The following is a 15,798-nucleotide window of genomic DNA, read 5'->3' on the forward strand; positions in this document are numbered from 1 at the left end:
TTTAACCGAGGTATATCCCCATGATGCTGTTCTTAGGGCCAAGTCCTGCCCTCAGATGCATACGGACTGCTCCCCCTGAGGTCAATGAGAATTGACCAAGATGATATCCTAGATACCGATTTGGCAGTTATTCTTTAAACCGGGCAGTAATGAAGCTGTTCTGCTTACATCAGTTCTCCTGACTTCAGCAAACATATCTCAGCATCTTGGGCCACTTGCAATTCTTCTGAGTCATCCAAGGTCGAAGAATTATATGTGCTGTTTCTGTGGCAAGAAGGAAAAAAACTTATTAATTATTCTCTGAAACAGCACAATGCAGAGAAAAGTAATCACCGTAGTACCCCTTGCACGCACGCCTCCAGCAGTGGGCTCATTTTATTTACTGTGGGCCAAACTTGATTATCTTAACTACTTTAACACAGCACCATCTAGAGGCCTGGATCAAGACTGCAGCACCATTGTGCTAGCCACTGTTCACACATACAGTAAGGGACAGTTCCTGCCCCAAAGAGTAAATAGAGAAGATAGCAATTATTCCTTTCTCCTACCCTTTGCCTACCTCCATTTTTAGGAATGGGAAACTGAGGCACAGACAGATTGAAGTGACTTGCCAGGAAGTCTGGACAGATCCAGGAATCAAGCTCAAACCTTGTCCCAAAACTATCCCTTACTTCCAAGGCCTTCTTCCCCTCAGTAAGAGTGAGAAAATCCATAGTGAGGGGTAAAATGATGAACTATATTGAACAGGCCAGATTCTTCTCTCACTTATGGTAATGTGCACCTAGATATGATTTCACTGAAATCAATCAAGGTACAGTTGGGTGACAGAATCCAGACCATTGTCTGCACACCCCTAAACAAGACTGAGCACAACAACAAAGCGGACAAGGTCTCCAAGATACTTATATATTTAGTGGAAGACACGGCATTTACCAGTATACACATTAGGGTGAGCGGGTGTCTGGTTTTCGACAGGAACACCCAGTTGAAAAGGGACCCTGGCGGCTCCGGTCAGCACCACCAACTGGGCTATTAAAAGTTCAGTCGGCGGTGCTGCAGATCTGAGGCAGGCTAGTCCCTACCTGTCCTGGCACCGCGCTGTGCCCCGGAAGCGACCAGCAGGTCCGGCTCCTAGGCGGGGGGCCCACGGGGCTTTGCGCACTGCTCCTGCCTCGAGCATCAGCTCCACACTCCCATTGGCCAGTTTCTGGCCAGTGGAAACTGGGGAGGTGGTACCTGCGGGTCAGGCGCAGAGCCTCTTGTCTCCCCTGCCGAGGCCCCGGACCTGCTGGTCACTTCCGGGGTGCAGCACAGTGCCAGAACAGGCAGGGAGCCTGTATTAGCCCTGCTGTGCCACTGACCAGGAGCCGCCCAAGGTAAGCCCATGCTCCAATCCTGAGCCCCCCCTGTACCCCAAGCCCCTCATCCCCGGCCACAGCCCAGAGCCCGCACCCCCAGCCCAGAACCTGCACCCCCCCTGCACCTCAACCCCCTGCCCCAGCCCATAGCTCCCTCCCGCACTCCGAATCCCTCGGCCCCAGCCTGGAGCCCCCTCCTGTACCCCTAACCCCTCATCCCCAGCCCGAAGCCAGCACCCCCAGCCCAGAGCCCTCACACCCCCATAAACCCCAACCCCCTGCCTCAACCTACAGCTTGCTCCCATACTCCAAATCCCTCGGCCCTACCCCCCATCCTGCACCCCAAACCCGTCATCCCCAGCCCCAGGCCAGAGCCCGCACCCCCAGGCCAGAGCCCGTACCCCCTGCCTCAACCTACAGCCTCCTGCCTCAACCCACAGCCCCCTCCCACATTCTAAATCCCTCTGCCCCACACCCAGCCTGGAGACCCTCTCCTGCACCCCAAGCCCCTCATCCCCAACCCCATCCCAGAGCCTGCACCCTCAGGCGGAGCCCTCATCCCCTCCAGCATCCCAACTCCCTGCCCCATCCCAGAACCCCCTCCCACACCCTGAAACCCTCATTTCTGGCCCCACCCCGGAGCCCACACCCCCAGATAATAGCCCTCACCTGCTCCAGCACCCCAACCCCCTGCCCCAGCCCAATGAAAGTGAGTGAGGGTGGAGGAGAGTGAACCATGGAGGGTGGGGGAATGTAGTGAACGGGGGCGGGGCCTCGGGGAAGGTGCAGGACTAGGGTGTTCGGTTTTGAGCGATTAGAAAGTTGGCAACCCTAATACACATAAGTCTATGTGTACTGTGCTTTGAAGGTGCAGGGTTAAATCCTGCTGAGGCCAGAAGTCAGCTTGTTTCCATGAATAAAGCACCTGAGATACAAAGTCTGCAGAAGGGTGAGAACACTGTGGTGACGACAAACTCCCCAATTCAGGGGGCCAGCACACCTCAAAAGTGGTTGCCATTGTTCAGAGAGTAGGTGAGTCCAGGGCCGTTGGGGAATACACAGATTCAGTGGATCCCTTCAGCAGCCTTTGTGCATGGGTTTCCTGCAGAGCTGCTGGCAGATTTCAAAGCCGCTCTCTAACCCTGAACCCTTGACGGAGGGCAGACAGCAGCAATGTGGTCTGATTTCCCTCTCCAGCACATGGGTCTAGCCCATGTGCTGGAGTTCATTTTCTATGAAATTCTATAGCACTTTACGATAAGGGGGATAATGGGGGTTAAGGCTAGCAGCAGTGCAGAGAAAGCAGCTAAGTGCAACAAACCCCACCACAGGTCATCAGCGGGTATGAATGTGTCACCTTCACCAATGCACAGACATCCACCACTTTAAAGAAGGAACTCCATTAGTGGGAAGCGGCAGTAGGCTTTTAGCTTCACTACGGATTAAACATTAGAGGGGCAACACTGTCAGGAACTCAGGTGACTCCTTGCACGGTCGTCTAGCAACCCAATGAGCTTGGTTGGGCCCAATGAACCATCACTAAGTGACTGTGCTCCCTGATTGGATAGAAGAGCCAACAGATCCCTATTTAAGCTTGATAGCAACAGCAGCACAGTGTCTGCTCAATGCGTTCCATGCCTGCAGCTGTGCCAGACCTGCTTCTTGTACCAGCCCTTGTTCTAACCAGTGCCTGTTCCTGGTCCTGCCCTAGTCCCTGCCTTCCTCAGAACTCCTGATTCCTGGATCTGATCACTGGCTTGTCCCCTGACCACACCTCTGGTTCTGCTTTCTGATTCTTCTCCAATCACTAGCCCAGACTCCTGTTCCAACCAGTAGGTCACACCGACACCCCAGTGTGTTACAAACAGCATGCATTATACAAGCAAGTTACATTAACTCATAATGGCTTGTGTCAAGGCTGGATCCCCACTTTGAACTTTAGGGTACAAATGTAGGGGCCTGCATGAAAACTTCTAAGCTTAACTACCAGCTTAGCTCTGGTTCCGCTGCCACCATTTCCCAATTAGATTCCCTCCCTGGGAAGCCCAGAGAAACCTTTCACCAATTCCCTGGTGAATACAGATCCAAACCCCTTGGATCTTAAAACAAGGAGAAATTAACCATCCCCCCTCCTTCCTCCCACCTCCTGGTGAATCAAGATCCAAACCCCTTGGATCTTAAAAACAAGGAAAAATCAGTCAGGTTCTTAAAAAAAAAGGCTTTTAATTAAAGAAAAAGGTAAAAATCATCTCTGTAAAATCAGTATGGAAATTAACCTTACAGGGTAATCAAACTTAAAGAGCTCAGAGGACTCCCCTCTAGTCTTAGGTTCAAAGTACAGCAAACAAAGATAAACACTCTAGTAAAAGGTACATTTACAAGTTGAGAAAACAAAGGAAAACTAACACGCCTTGCCTGGCTATTTACTTACAAGTTTGAAATAGGAGAGACTTGTTTAGAAAGATGTGGAGAACCTGGATTGATGTCTGGTCCCTCTCAGTCCCGAGAACGAACACACAACCAAACAAAGAACACAAACAAAAGCCTCCCCCCCCACCCCCAAGATTTGAAAGTATCTTGTCCCCTTATTGGTCCTTTAGGTCAGATGCCAGCCAGGTTACCTGAGCTTCTTAACCCTTTACAGGGAAAAGGATTTTGGAGTCTCTGGCCAGGAGGGATTTTATAGTACTGTACACAGGACAGCTGTTACCCTTCCCTTTATAGTTATGACAGCTTGTCAACTGTAGAATTATGATTCATCTTTTCCTGTAGTTCCTTGGCCTACTGCTGCCCCCTCCAAAGCTGTGGCTAAGTAAATTAGAGATGGAAAAGATCTATTAGGTCGGCTAGTCCAGCTCTCAGCCAATGTAACACTTTTCCCTACAATATATTCTATAATACTTTGCCCAGTCCAGTTTTAATGAGATCAAGGAATGTGGCTTCCACCACCTCCTTCTAGGCTATTTTCCATTTTACTCAGCTTAAGTTTTCCTTTGCTCAGGCTCCTCCCGTTACTTCTAGTTATACAGCATAGACATCCTTAAACAATTTGCCACAGCAAAAATCATTCTTTTGGCTTTGCTGTAAGTGGCTCAGACTCTGCTGTCAGGATTTGTGCCATGGGATTAAAGTTCCCTAATGAATCCATTAATCCCACACTCTTTACTGGCCTCTTGGACTATAAATTAAACCACGGGGGCAACATGTGATGGCATGTTCCATCCCCTGACCAAACACACACTTTTTACTATTCCGTTGAGGTCCTTGCTATTTGTGGCTGCTGGCTTTGTACACTGTCTCACTTGGCCCTCTCCTCAACTTGCTATGCAATTTAACTGGTAAGTGCAACTAACTCTGCCCACCCTCTGAGCATCAAATCAGTGCCAGGTACACTATGCCATGTTTACTCATTTTCTGACAGCTTACACCTGACTTGACACCTTTCCCACTATATTTGTCACTCATTGGTCAACTTCTCACCTCAGTTACTGTGATGCTACTCCACTGAAGCCAATTGTCCAAATTCATCGCTGGTAGCACTCCATTGAGAACACCAGAGTTATACCAGTGAAGAATGTGGCCTATAGAGGTCAGTGGTGTTCCATTAATTTACAGAACATAATTCTGTATATTTATCTAACCTCACTAGGTGGCAGTCCATCGCTCATTGAGCAAGGTTGTTCCTACCGTTTTCATGATGCACATAACTCGTTCTCAGCCATATAAGAGTGTTCAGATTGTTTTGCTTTTCTTTCTTTTAAAAGCAGAATGGATCAAGTGACATGACTAAGAAGAATAAAAAACTAAAGAATGGAAAATATTTTTCACAACCACCCCCGAAATTAAACTAGAAATATTATGATAGCATTTTAGTGCCCCAGTTGAACAAAATAGGAAACAACTGAGTTTTTGCTAATTTCAGAAGCCAAAGTTGAATAAAACTTGCTTGTCTAACTCCCCCCCCCACATCATTTTCCATTTTCACAAACATCTGAGCTTCCATCTGGAAGAAGAAGCTATGAAATACTCCCAGTCGAACTCACAGAATTTCTTGTCCAAAGGGAATTTACCTGACATGATTATTATTAGTAAGGCCCTACTTGAATAGTGGTATGATCTTCAAATAATTGCGGCTGAGTTGTGGACAAGACATAGAAAATCACGGGAAAGTAATAATGGACCTTTATTAATAGTGTTAATTTGGAAAAGCCAGAGCAGACCTATTTGTTTAAGAAAAATTTGCTGGCAGGGGTGGTAGAGCCATCCCAAAAGTGGGGGAGTGCAGGGTACCCTGCTCCCTCCATGGCCCCTCCCTTGCCTCTTCTCTTCCCCCTGAGGTCCTGACCCTGGCCAAGCCAAAAGCCAGAGCCAGGCCAGGGAGCCGCAGACCCTCCACCTGACCAGAGAGTGGGAGGGCCATGGCCCCCCCATTCTGGCATCCCTGGCTGGAACAATATAAACACTCAAGTATTATGTTAATTTTTTTGATAACCAGACATTATGCAACAACTATATTACATTCATTTAAAAAAAAAAACCTGACTGGTACAATATAAAATTCAGAAGACTAAAAGTCTTAACACAATAGGGTGACCAGACAGCAAATGTGAAAAATCAGGACAGGGGGTGGGGGATAATAGGAGCCTATATAAGAAAAAGACCCAAAAATCAGGACTGTCCCTATAAAATCGGGACATCTGGTCACGCTATAACACAACTGCTGTAGAAATCAAGTCCAGTCACTTAAGCTTTTTACATTTTATAGGCTCTGAATGTTAGTGCAGTACTAATTGCATACTCAAAATATATGCAAAATTGTAGACTGTGCAAAGTAAGCTAATTAAAATAAAAATTTCAGTGGAAGCCTAATATTGCGGGATCCACCATTTCTGCAATATCACAAATGAAGTAGGGCCTCAATTATTAGTTATTATTTGTATGTGGCAGTGCCTGGGAGCTCAAGTCTTGGACCAGGACACCATTGTACTAGGTGCTGTCCAGACACAGAACAAAAAATGGTTCCTGCCCCAAAGAGTTTACAATCAAAGTATAAGACAAGAAGCAACAAGTGGATACAGGCAGATGGGGAAGCACAAAGAAACAAAGATACAATCCTAGTCAGCTTGATAGGCAGTAGTCTCAGCATATCAGCTGCGAAAACATTGCCAAGTTTTTTGTAGACACCATGGCAAAGGAAAGTTTTAAGGAGGGATTTGAAGGAGGAACAAAGCCCGTTCAAGCTTCATTTCCAACCAAATATTGTGTACTGGAGGTTCAGAGAAGCAGTGAAGAGTTTCAAATAAGCAACTTTGGGGTTCTAGTCTGAACTCAGGCTCTGAACTGTGTTTTGAAGGTGCAGGGTTAAATCCTGCCTAGGCCAGAAGTCAGTTTGTTCCCATGAATAAAGCCCCAGAGACAGAACATTTGCTGGGGGGGAGGCAGATTGTGTTGATGACACAACAGCACAGCCTAAAAAGCATTTGTCACTGGCCAGAGAATGGTGAGGCCAGGGTAGTTGGGGAATATACAGATTCAGAACATCTCCTCAGCAGCCCTTGTGCATGGGTTTCCTATGGAAATGCTGGCAGATTTCAAAGCTGCCCTCTAACCCTGAAACCCTGATGGAGGGCAGACAGTAGCAATGTGGGCTGAAGTCCTCCTCCAGCACATGGGGCTAGCCTGGCACAGGGAGGTGAAACTTATACTGGACCTGGCCCGTGAAGTATTCTATAAATGCAAAGTATGGTTCATTATTCTGATGACGGGCTGTAATGGAAAGTGGATTTTGTGGGGTAAAAGGCAGTGGTACAAAATGTAGGCTCCTAAGACAAGGGGCCTTGCTGATGGTTCAGGACATTTGTTTATTACAATCGTTCTCTATGCAGTGAGCAATGAGGCCAAGGAGGACCCTTGTGTTTGATTGGGTCCACTGGAGAATGATTAGAGCTGTCAGCTTCTAGCAGCATTAAAACTTTAGCCCAGAGGTCATGAACCATTGCAGAGCCAAGAACTTGCAGGAGGGAGTAGCTGCCAGTGTGCCACTGTCGCTCAACACTGACAACATGGACAGTGGCTTAAAGCCACAATCCTTCAGTAAGCTGTTCGTTCATTCGTTCATTGAATAAAGAGCACAATTCCTAGCATGAAGGTATTAATGACAGCAAGACTAAACACTCTGTGAATTGATCAATGCTACTGTATCAATACAATAATATTAATTTTTTTCTTACTGGGACAGCTTCATGGACACACATCTTATTTTCAGTGGAGGTCCTGAGGTTCAGCAGCCATTCAGTCACACTTCAGTACCATACAGACAAACCGACAGAGGACAGTCACTAGACTATAGCAGATAACATTGAGCAGTCAGCAATTTCCATGCTGTTTTTGCTGAGATGCTTCTTAGAGTAGATGATCAAAGGTGATTTGTGGAAATGTGATTCACGAGTCAAAGGAGAAAACAGATTACAATCATGATTTATCTAGACAGTGACTGAAACTGTGCAGAGTGGTGAATTGCCCTTTGTTTTTGATAGAACAGTAGATGTTTTGATATTGTTAATAGTGTGTTTTCCACTTGTAAAAGGATTTATCACAAGTCACTCAGGAATGGGTTCCCTAAGGAATCCCAGAGGCATGGTACCTCATACATGAAATAGGGCCAACAGCGGTGTGGGGAAATATTTCCTCCCAGGGGAAGCACACCCCCACACACGCGATCTCAGGGAGAGAGATCTTTGGCTGTTAGATAGCAAGCAGGTTTCAGACCTGGTTTGAATCAGGTTAATTGGCCTATTCATGTAGCTAAGTTGATAAATTAGCTTGAACGATCTTTCCGCGGATGTCCCATTAAGCAGTTATTGTTTAAAAAATTTTGTTTTCTGCTTTTTTTGCTGTACCTTCAAATATATACACCGTTTTATCTAATCTGAACGAGATCTGACTGTTACACTTGGTATTAATGAAAAAAGTATTTGAGCTTCAAAATGCAACTATTTGTACCAGAAACCTGACTCTAAGATTTATGTGTATTCATCAATCTATTGTTGCCCCTTTTTGTCTGAGTGTTAGTCAATATTTGGGGCCTTGTAAAACTGTTTCCATTAGGAGGAGAAATTGATGAAACAACTTGTGAAGAAGGTGAGAGATACCTGTATTGTTTTTATGAATATTACAGGACTCTGTTAGATGGTTAGGGTGTTGCTTGCCAAAGATTAATGAGGAGTTCAAACAGTCTTAAGTGGTTTATCCATATTTGCAGAATCAAAGTCGAGTGGTTTAGATAGCCTGATCACTGGTGCTCAACTGACAGTACAGCGGTCAAAACCTTTGAAGTCTGGTCTCTAGAAGAGCATAGCAATCTCTCAGTTTCGGAGAGGGGAAGAAAATCTTAAAGAACTTGAGAACTGTTAAAAGAGCATCCCCAGAAGCAAAGAAAGAGGGGCAGGGTCTGTACATAAGCAGATGGAAACCTGAAGCAGGGGGGTACGTGGGATAAGTGGGACCTACCTACCTCAAGGGAAATGCTAAGCTTTAGGAAAGAAGTTACTCACCTTGTGCAGTAATGCTGGTTCTTTTAGATATCTGTCCCTATGGGTGCTCCACTGTAAGTATCCTTATAGGTGCTCCACTGTAGGTCTGTGCGCGCCTCCGTTCTCTCGATCAGAGAATTTCAATAGTAGTCCATCCCACCTGCACATGCACGGCTCCCCTCCAGCCAGGAGCCCAGCCGGCATGCCCAGGCATTCCCGCCTCAGTTCCTTCTCTACGGCAGAGTCAATAGTGGAACTCTGAAACAGAGGGGAGGTGGGTGGGTCATGGAGCATCCATAGGGACACACATCTTGAAGAACCATCATTACTGCACAGGGTGAGTAACTTCTTCGAGTAGTGTCCCTGTGAGTGCTTCACTGTAGGTGACTCCCGAGCAGCTCCCACTGCTGGAGGCTGGAACTTCAGAGTCGTGTCTGATATAGATGACAGTACTGAAGCCCCGAATTGAGCGTCTGAAGCCGAATCCCCCAGTATGACATAGTGATCTGCAAAGTTATGTGCAGATGCCCACCTAGATTGGAAAAGGCAATCGAGAAGGAAACTGACCTAGTGGAATGCATGTGTATTGAGGATGGGGGGGTTACCCCCACAATTGATAGCAGAATTTAATACAGCCAGAGGCCCACTGGCAGAGTCACTGAGCTGAGATCGCTGCACCCTTCGATCTATCCACAATGGACAGGAAGTGTCTTGGAGATTTTCTAAAGAACTCTGTCCTGTCCAAATAAAAGTCTCTTCTCTCATCTAGCATATGGAGGATGACCTCTCAATTATCCATACGAAGTTTTGGATAAAATGTTGGGAGCTGAATAAGTTGATTCATGTGAAATGTAGAAGTCACTTTTGGAGTGAACTCTGGATGTGGTCTGAGTGTGACCTTGCCAGGGAAGAACACAGTAAATGGGGAATGTGCCATCAAGGCAGCTATATCCCCTATCCTTCTGGCAGAGGTAATGGCAATGAGGAATGCCATCTTCATGGAAAAGCAAATTAACAAACAAGTGGCCAAGGGTTCAAATAGTGGTCTAGTTAGGCCCTTTAACAGTAGGTTGAGTTGTGTAGTGGAAGCCCTGGGTCATGGGAAGAGGTTTTCTTTAAGGAGCCTCTTCATAGTTGGGTGGGAGAAGATTGAATGGCCTTCCACCTGCTGGTGGAAGGTTGTGATTGATGTCAAGTGAACCTTCAGCGAGCTAACAGAGATACCCAGCTTCTTTAAGGATAACAGGTAGTCAAGGACCACCAGTAGGTTGGCTGAATCAGGGGTGACACCCATGGGCTGGCACCATATCTGGAATCTCTTCCATTTCTGTAGTTATGTGTGACAAGTAGCATCCTTTCTACTGTGCAATAGTACTTCTTGTACCTTCTCAGAACAAGATGCTGCTATGTGCTGGAACACATGAAGAAGCCAGGCTTTGAGATGCAGAACCTGGAGACTCGGGTGGAGGTGTGACCCTCGTTCTGTGACAGGAGGTAGGGCGTGATTGGCAGGGTCATCGGTGGACATAAAGCTATCTGTGACTGGGTACCACATCTGTCTGGGCCAGGTGGGGGCACGTCTGTCTGTGTCAGGTGGGGGCAATCAGAATGGTGCTTGCTTTTTCTCTTTTTATCTTCAAGAGGACCTTCAGCAATAGAGGGAACAGGGAAAGGCGTAAGGAAAGCCCTTGTCCCAAGGAAGGAGGAGAACGTCTCCCTTGGAGTGACATACAATCCCTGCTCTGGAGCAGTACCGCAGACATTTCTTTTTCTGGTAAGTAACAAATAAATCTATTACCTGTGTCCTCAATTGCTAGAATATGCCATGTAGAGTCGTCAGCTCTATTTCCCATTTATGGTTGAACGGGAATTTGCGGCTGAGACTGTCGGCTATGGTGTTGTGTACTCCTGGTAGGTAGACTGCTGATATTAGGATGTTGTGGGAGATGCACCAGTTCCATAATTTCCATGCTTCTGTGCACAGGAAATGAGACTTGGCACCTCCCTGCCAGTTTATATAGTACATGCAGGCCACGTTGTCCATCATGACCTTCGTTTGTGTGTCTGATCAGTAGGAGGAAGTGAGCGCACGCATTTCGTACTGCTCAGAGCTCAAGCAGGTTGATGTGGAGGCATGTCTCTAATGGAGACTATTTGCCCTGCACTGTGCGACCATTGAGATGAGCTCCCCAACCCATGAGGGCTGCGTCAGTGGTCAGGGGAAGGGATGGGGAAGACTAAGCAAATGGGATCCCCGTGCAAACATTCACTGGGTCCTTCCACCAGTCTAAGGATTGTTTGACTCTAGAGGGCACCGATAGGAGCTTCTTTTTATTGTCTGTTTGGTCTGTACACTGAACCAAATCATGCTTGGAGGCATCTCATGTGTAACCTGGCATAAGCAATGACTGAAATACCCATGGCCATGTGCCCCAGAAGTTGAAGGCAATGACTAGCCAAGATTTGAGGGCTGGATTGTACTGTCTCTATCAACAATGAGAGACTGAGAAATCCATAATGTGGCAGGAGTGCCCTTGCCTGAATAGAGTTGAGGTTGGCGCCTATGAACTCTAGCCTTTGAACTGGTGTTGAGGTCTATTTTTGTTCGTTGATCTGTAGGTTCAGACTCAAAAACAGATGATGTGTGGCTTGAGTGTCTCGTTGGCCTCCATGAAGGATCATGCCCTGAGAAGGCAATTGTCCAGGTAAGGAAAAATCATGATATCTTGAGAGCGTAGGTGGGCCACCACTACCAAAAGGACCGTAGAGAATACCGTGGGGGCCAATGAAATGCCAAAATGGAGTATTCTGTACTGGTAGTGGTCCTGGCCCAGTGTGAATCTGAGGTAACACCTGTGCCTCAATATGATGGAGACGTGAAAGCATCTTGCAGGTTGAGGGCTGAGAATCAGGCTTCTTCTTCTAAAGTCGGGATGATCGTTGATAGAGTGACCATCTTTAATTTCTGTGTTTTCACATATCTGTTGAGCTTTCTGAGGTCCAGTGTGGGTCTCCAGCCTCCCATTTTCTTCGGTATCAGGAAGTAACAAGAGTTAAAACCTTTGCCCCTGAAATGTATGGGCATGGGATCTATAGCTCTTAAGAGATGAACCATCTCCTTGGTGTAATGTAGCAGATTTTCATGAGAAGGGTTCCTGAAGAGGGATGGGGAAGGGTGTTTGAGAGGTGGAAGGGAGGAGAAGTGGATGGCATATCAACTCCAGATGATTTCCAGCACCTACTTGTTGGAGGTTATCTGTTCCCAGGTGCTGTGGAATGGAGAAAGGCGGTCTCCAAAAGGAGGAGTGGGCTTTCCCAGAATGTGGTGACAAGAAGAGTGTTCTACGAGCACCTCAACCAACCCATTAAAACTGTCGCTTTGAAGTTGAGAGTTGAGACGAAGACTGTTGTGGCCCCGATTGTTTATGCTTAGAGAATCTGTATTTCTTTTTCTGCGGCTCGTACAATCTCTTCAATTGGTATTGAGATGTTTACTGTGATGACCGGGACTTGAACTGTGGCTGAGGGCTATATTTCCTCTTGTAGGCTGGTGTGTATATCCCCAGGGACTGAAGAGTCACCCAAGAATCGTTTAACGTGTGAAGAGGCGCATCTGTCTTCTCGGTGAACAACTTCATTCCCTCAAAAGGGGAGGTCCTCTACTGTAGGTTGGACCTTCTTAGAGAAGCCAGACAAATGGAGCCAAGAGAACCTCCTAGAACCACAGCTGTGGAAACTGAGTGTGCTGCTGTGTCCAGTGTGTATTGGAGAGATTTTTTTGCCACCAGCTGTCCATGGCCTCATTAATGATAGCCATGAACTGGTCCTTGTAAGCATCTGGGAGTTGGTCAATAAAGGAATTTAACTTTGCATAGTTCTGATAGTCACACTTGGCCAACAAGGCCTGGTAATTTGCTACCTGGAACTGAAGGGTGGCTGAAGAATAGGCTGTCCTGCCAAACAGGTCCAAGCACTTCCCATCATGGTCATAGGGGGTGGATTTAAGTTGGCACTGGTGACCCCTAGAATTAACTGCATCCACAATGATGGAATTTGAAGACAGTTGGAAAACAAAAATTCTGTGCCCTTTACTGGCACTTAGTACTTTTTGTCCACCCATTTGCATGTTGGCGGGACAGATGCAGGGGTCTGCCATATGACCCTAGCAGGGTCTAGGAGCACCTTGTTAACTGGGAAGGACAATTTGGTAGAGGTCGAAGAGTGGAGAATGCCCACCAGTTTACAATGGGGTTCAGTTACTTCATGCAGCTGCACTTGCTGGGCTTCAGCGACTCTTTGGGCTAGGTCCTGGAATGATTTAAAGTCATCCGCCAACGGGGGCGTGGGAAGGGGGCATCACCGCCTCAGTAGGTGATGAGCTGGAGAAACATCCCCTTTTTCTGCTTTTGTTTCCATTCCTTCCCCCAATAGCTCAGGAGGGTCCGACACCTTTGAAGGTGCTGGTGAAGGAGGTTGCCTCCTTGTCTGCCGATATACCTCGCCAGGGGGCTTGTTGCCACTGGGTTTTTCCAGAGGTCCCAGTACGGCCATTGTGGGTAGTGTGCTGGCAGCTGACACTATGGCTGCCCAAACCATGGAGGTTGAGGGCCGAGCTAGTATGCTTGGTGCCCATGGTGAGATTGCGACCCGTATGGTGGGTGGAACAAGCAGAACCCAAGTCCTCTCACTCCCAGAGTCTGAAGAGGAGAGAGGCGGGGCATGGCATAGGGATGCCATTGTGTCCACTACTCCCGGTGAGCTTGGTACTGGAGCCCCGGTAACGAGAAAGGGCGAGACCGATGCATCAGAGACTGAGAGATCTGATGCGCACCTGTAGTCTGTTGGTGCAGGTGGTACTGGTATCGGTGCCGATAGCTGTCAGTGCTGAGGGGTCCATTGGTGCCAGGCGCACCGAGGTTGGTGCCGCTGCCGACCACCTAGTCAATGTAGCCTTCCCTGGGGTGGAACATCTATGTTTCTCATGCCCCCACTGTACCGGAACTCCTCGCCCGTGAGCATCGCGTGTTTGGGTGGCTGACTGGCTTTGTTGGCTTGATACCATGCGTGCGCTGGGTACCGACTCTAGGCAGCTTTGGCACCATCAGTACCAAAGATACTGAAGGAGCCACAGATTGTTTCCGGCTTGATCTGGGCTCGCTAGAGGGCCTCACAGACTTTTCTTAGAGGTCTTTAGTGAGTGGCTCATCTCTTTGGGATCACCTGCTTTCAACATAAAAGGTTGTGGTGATAATTCTCACACCGGGACTCCAGGGGTTGCAGGGCTGAGCCCATGAGCAGGAGTTTTTGCCTTAACTCTCTGTCCTTCCTGGACTTTGGTTTTAACTGCTGGCACCAATCACACTTTTGTGGATTGTACTTTCCCTGAGGCAGCGAATACACTGTGAATGTCCATCTCTTACTGGGATGGAATCTTTGCAGCTAAGACACTTTTTGAAGCCTGGGGAGCCAGGCATACCCTTGTCTAAGGGGGTCTCCCCACTAGGTTTGCAGGAGGCAAACCTTTTCTAGTATTTTCTTCTTTCCTTTTTCTCCTCCCCTCCTCCCCCCAGCACTGCCGGCTTAAAACAAATAAATAATAAAAGAAAAGAGGCTTCAAGAGAAGCAAAAATTTGCAAAACTAAGGGAGTTAATGATCTGTGAATGGCCAGTTCTTAGCTCCAGCTCTAGCCTAGGGTGGTTGACAAGGAACTGAGGAGGGAATGCCTGCACATGCTGGCTGGTCTCCTAGCTGGAGAAGAGCCATGCAGGTGTAGGCGGGATGGATTGTTATTGAAATTCTCTGATTGACAGTGTGGGGACACACACACACCTACAGCACCCGTAAGGGACGCTTACAGTGGAGCACCTATAGGGACACTACTCAAAGAAGAAGACAATATGCATGTAGGTCTTTTGTTGTTTTAACCCCTTTTCTCTGGTTGCTATGTTCCAATGGATAAATAAATAATGCTTTGTTCTGAGGCAGCTGTTCTGAGTCACACTGTATTTTCATACTGATCTTATCTCCTGAAGGGAGGTCTCAAACAGGTACCAAACCCAGTTGGTCCTGCTAAGGAAACATAATAGTTAAACAAGGCTGCTGAAAAGTCTGGAAGTGGGTTGAATCATGGGATTCCACCCTGAAAGAAGTGTAGTTGCTGGGACTATCATTTGAAATTGTACCGGGGGGTGGAGAGGGAGGTCAAAGGTATGGCTCACACTGAACTGTGACACAAGTCAGGTATACTCTTGGTAGAACCTTGTTTATTTATGAAGATTGTACACAATATAGCCGTCCTTTTCCTGCGCCACACAGCAGGGCCAGAAAACAGCAGCAGCAGCAGCGCGGCCTCTCCCACCCCATGGCGGGCTATGCTCCCCGCCTGCCCCTGCTGCTGTGGAGGCTGCCGCCACCCTGGGCTCGGGCCGCCCGGCTCCCACCGAGCAGCACCCGGTTCCCACTGCTCTCAGCCGGCAGGTGCAGGGCCCCAGCCAAGCCTGGCCCCTTGCGTCTCCTCCACGGCGGCGCCCCTGCCCGCATGATCTTGGGCGGCCGCGGCCGGGGAGCCTGAGAGGAGGAGTGGCGCCCGGGCAAGCGGGGGAGACTCCAAGGTGAAGAGGCTGCTGGCGTGGCCCAAGCGCTGGAGACTGACAGGTACCTGCCCCTAAGCAAGAGTGTAAAAAAAATTTTTGGGCACCGCTTTTTGGTGCCCCCAAATCTTGCTGCCCTAGGCGGCCGCCTAGTTCACCTAGTGGTTACACCGGCCCTGAATGTGCCCCAAGAGGCTCCATTGATCTGCTTCCTCTCAGAGTCCTTCTCATATCTGATTCTCTCAGCCTTCTCCAAGAAAGACTGCAAACTCAAACGTCTAGTTCCTGTCTTTACAATTAGGGAAACTCCTTAGCCC

The 15,798-nt window shown here is 47.9% G+C and overlaps 1 protein-coding gene across 6 annotated transcripts in view; it reads right to left on the reverse strand.

Moving 5' to 3' along the window:
* The window catches only part of FYCO1 (FYVE and coiled-coil domain autophagy adaptor 1), a 121,039-nt gene that overhangs the window by 56,118 nt on the left and 49,123 nt on the right, over positions 1 to 15,798 (reverse strand). For all 6 annotated transcript variants that reach the window (XM_054019634.1, XM_054019636.1, XM_054019633.1 and 3 more), the window contains exon 14: positions 169 to 264. In XM_054019634.1, coding sequence (XP_053875609.1) covers positions 169 to 264 — 96 coding nt within the window. The remainder of the gene's footprint in view (positions 1 to 168; positions 265 to 15,798) is intronic.

Source organism: Malaclemys terrapin, chromosome 2, assembly GCF_027887155.1.
Source record: "Malaclemys terrapin pileata isolate rMalTer1 chromosome 2, rMalTer1.hap1, whole genome shotgun sequence".
In the NCBI taxonomy this organism is placed as follows: Eukaryota; Metazoa; Chordata; order Testudines; family Emydidae; genus Malaclemys; species Malaclemys terrapin.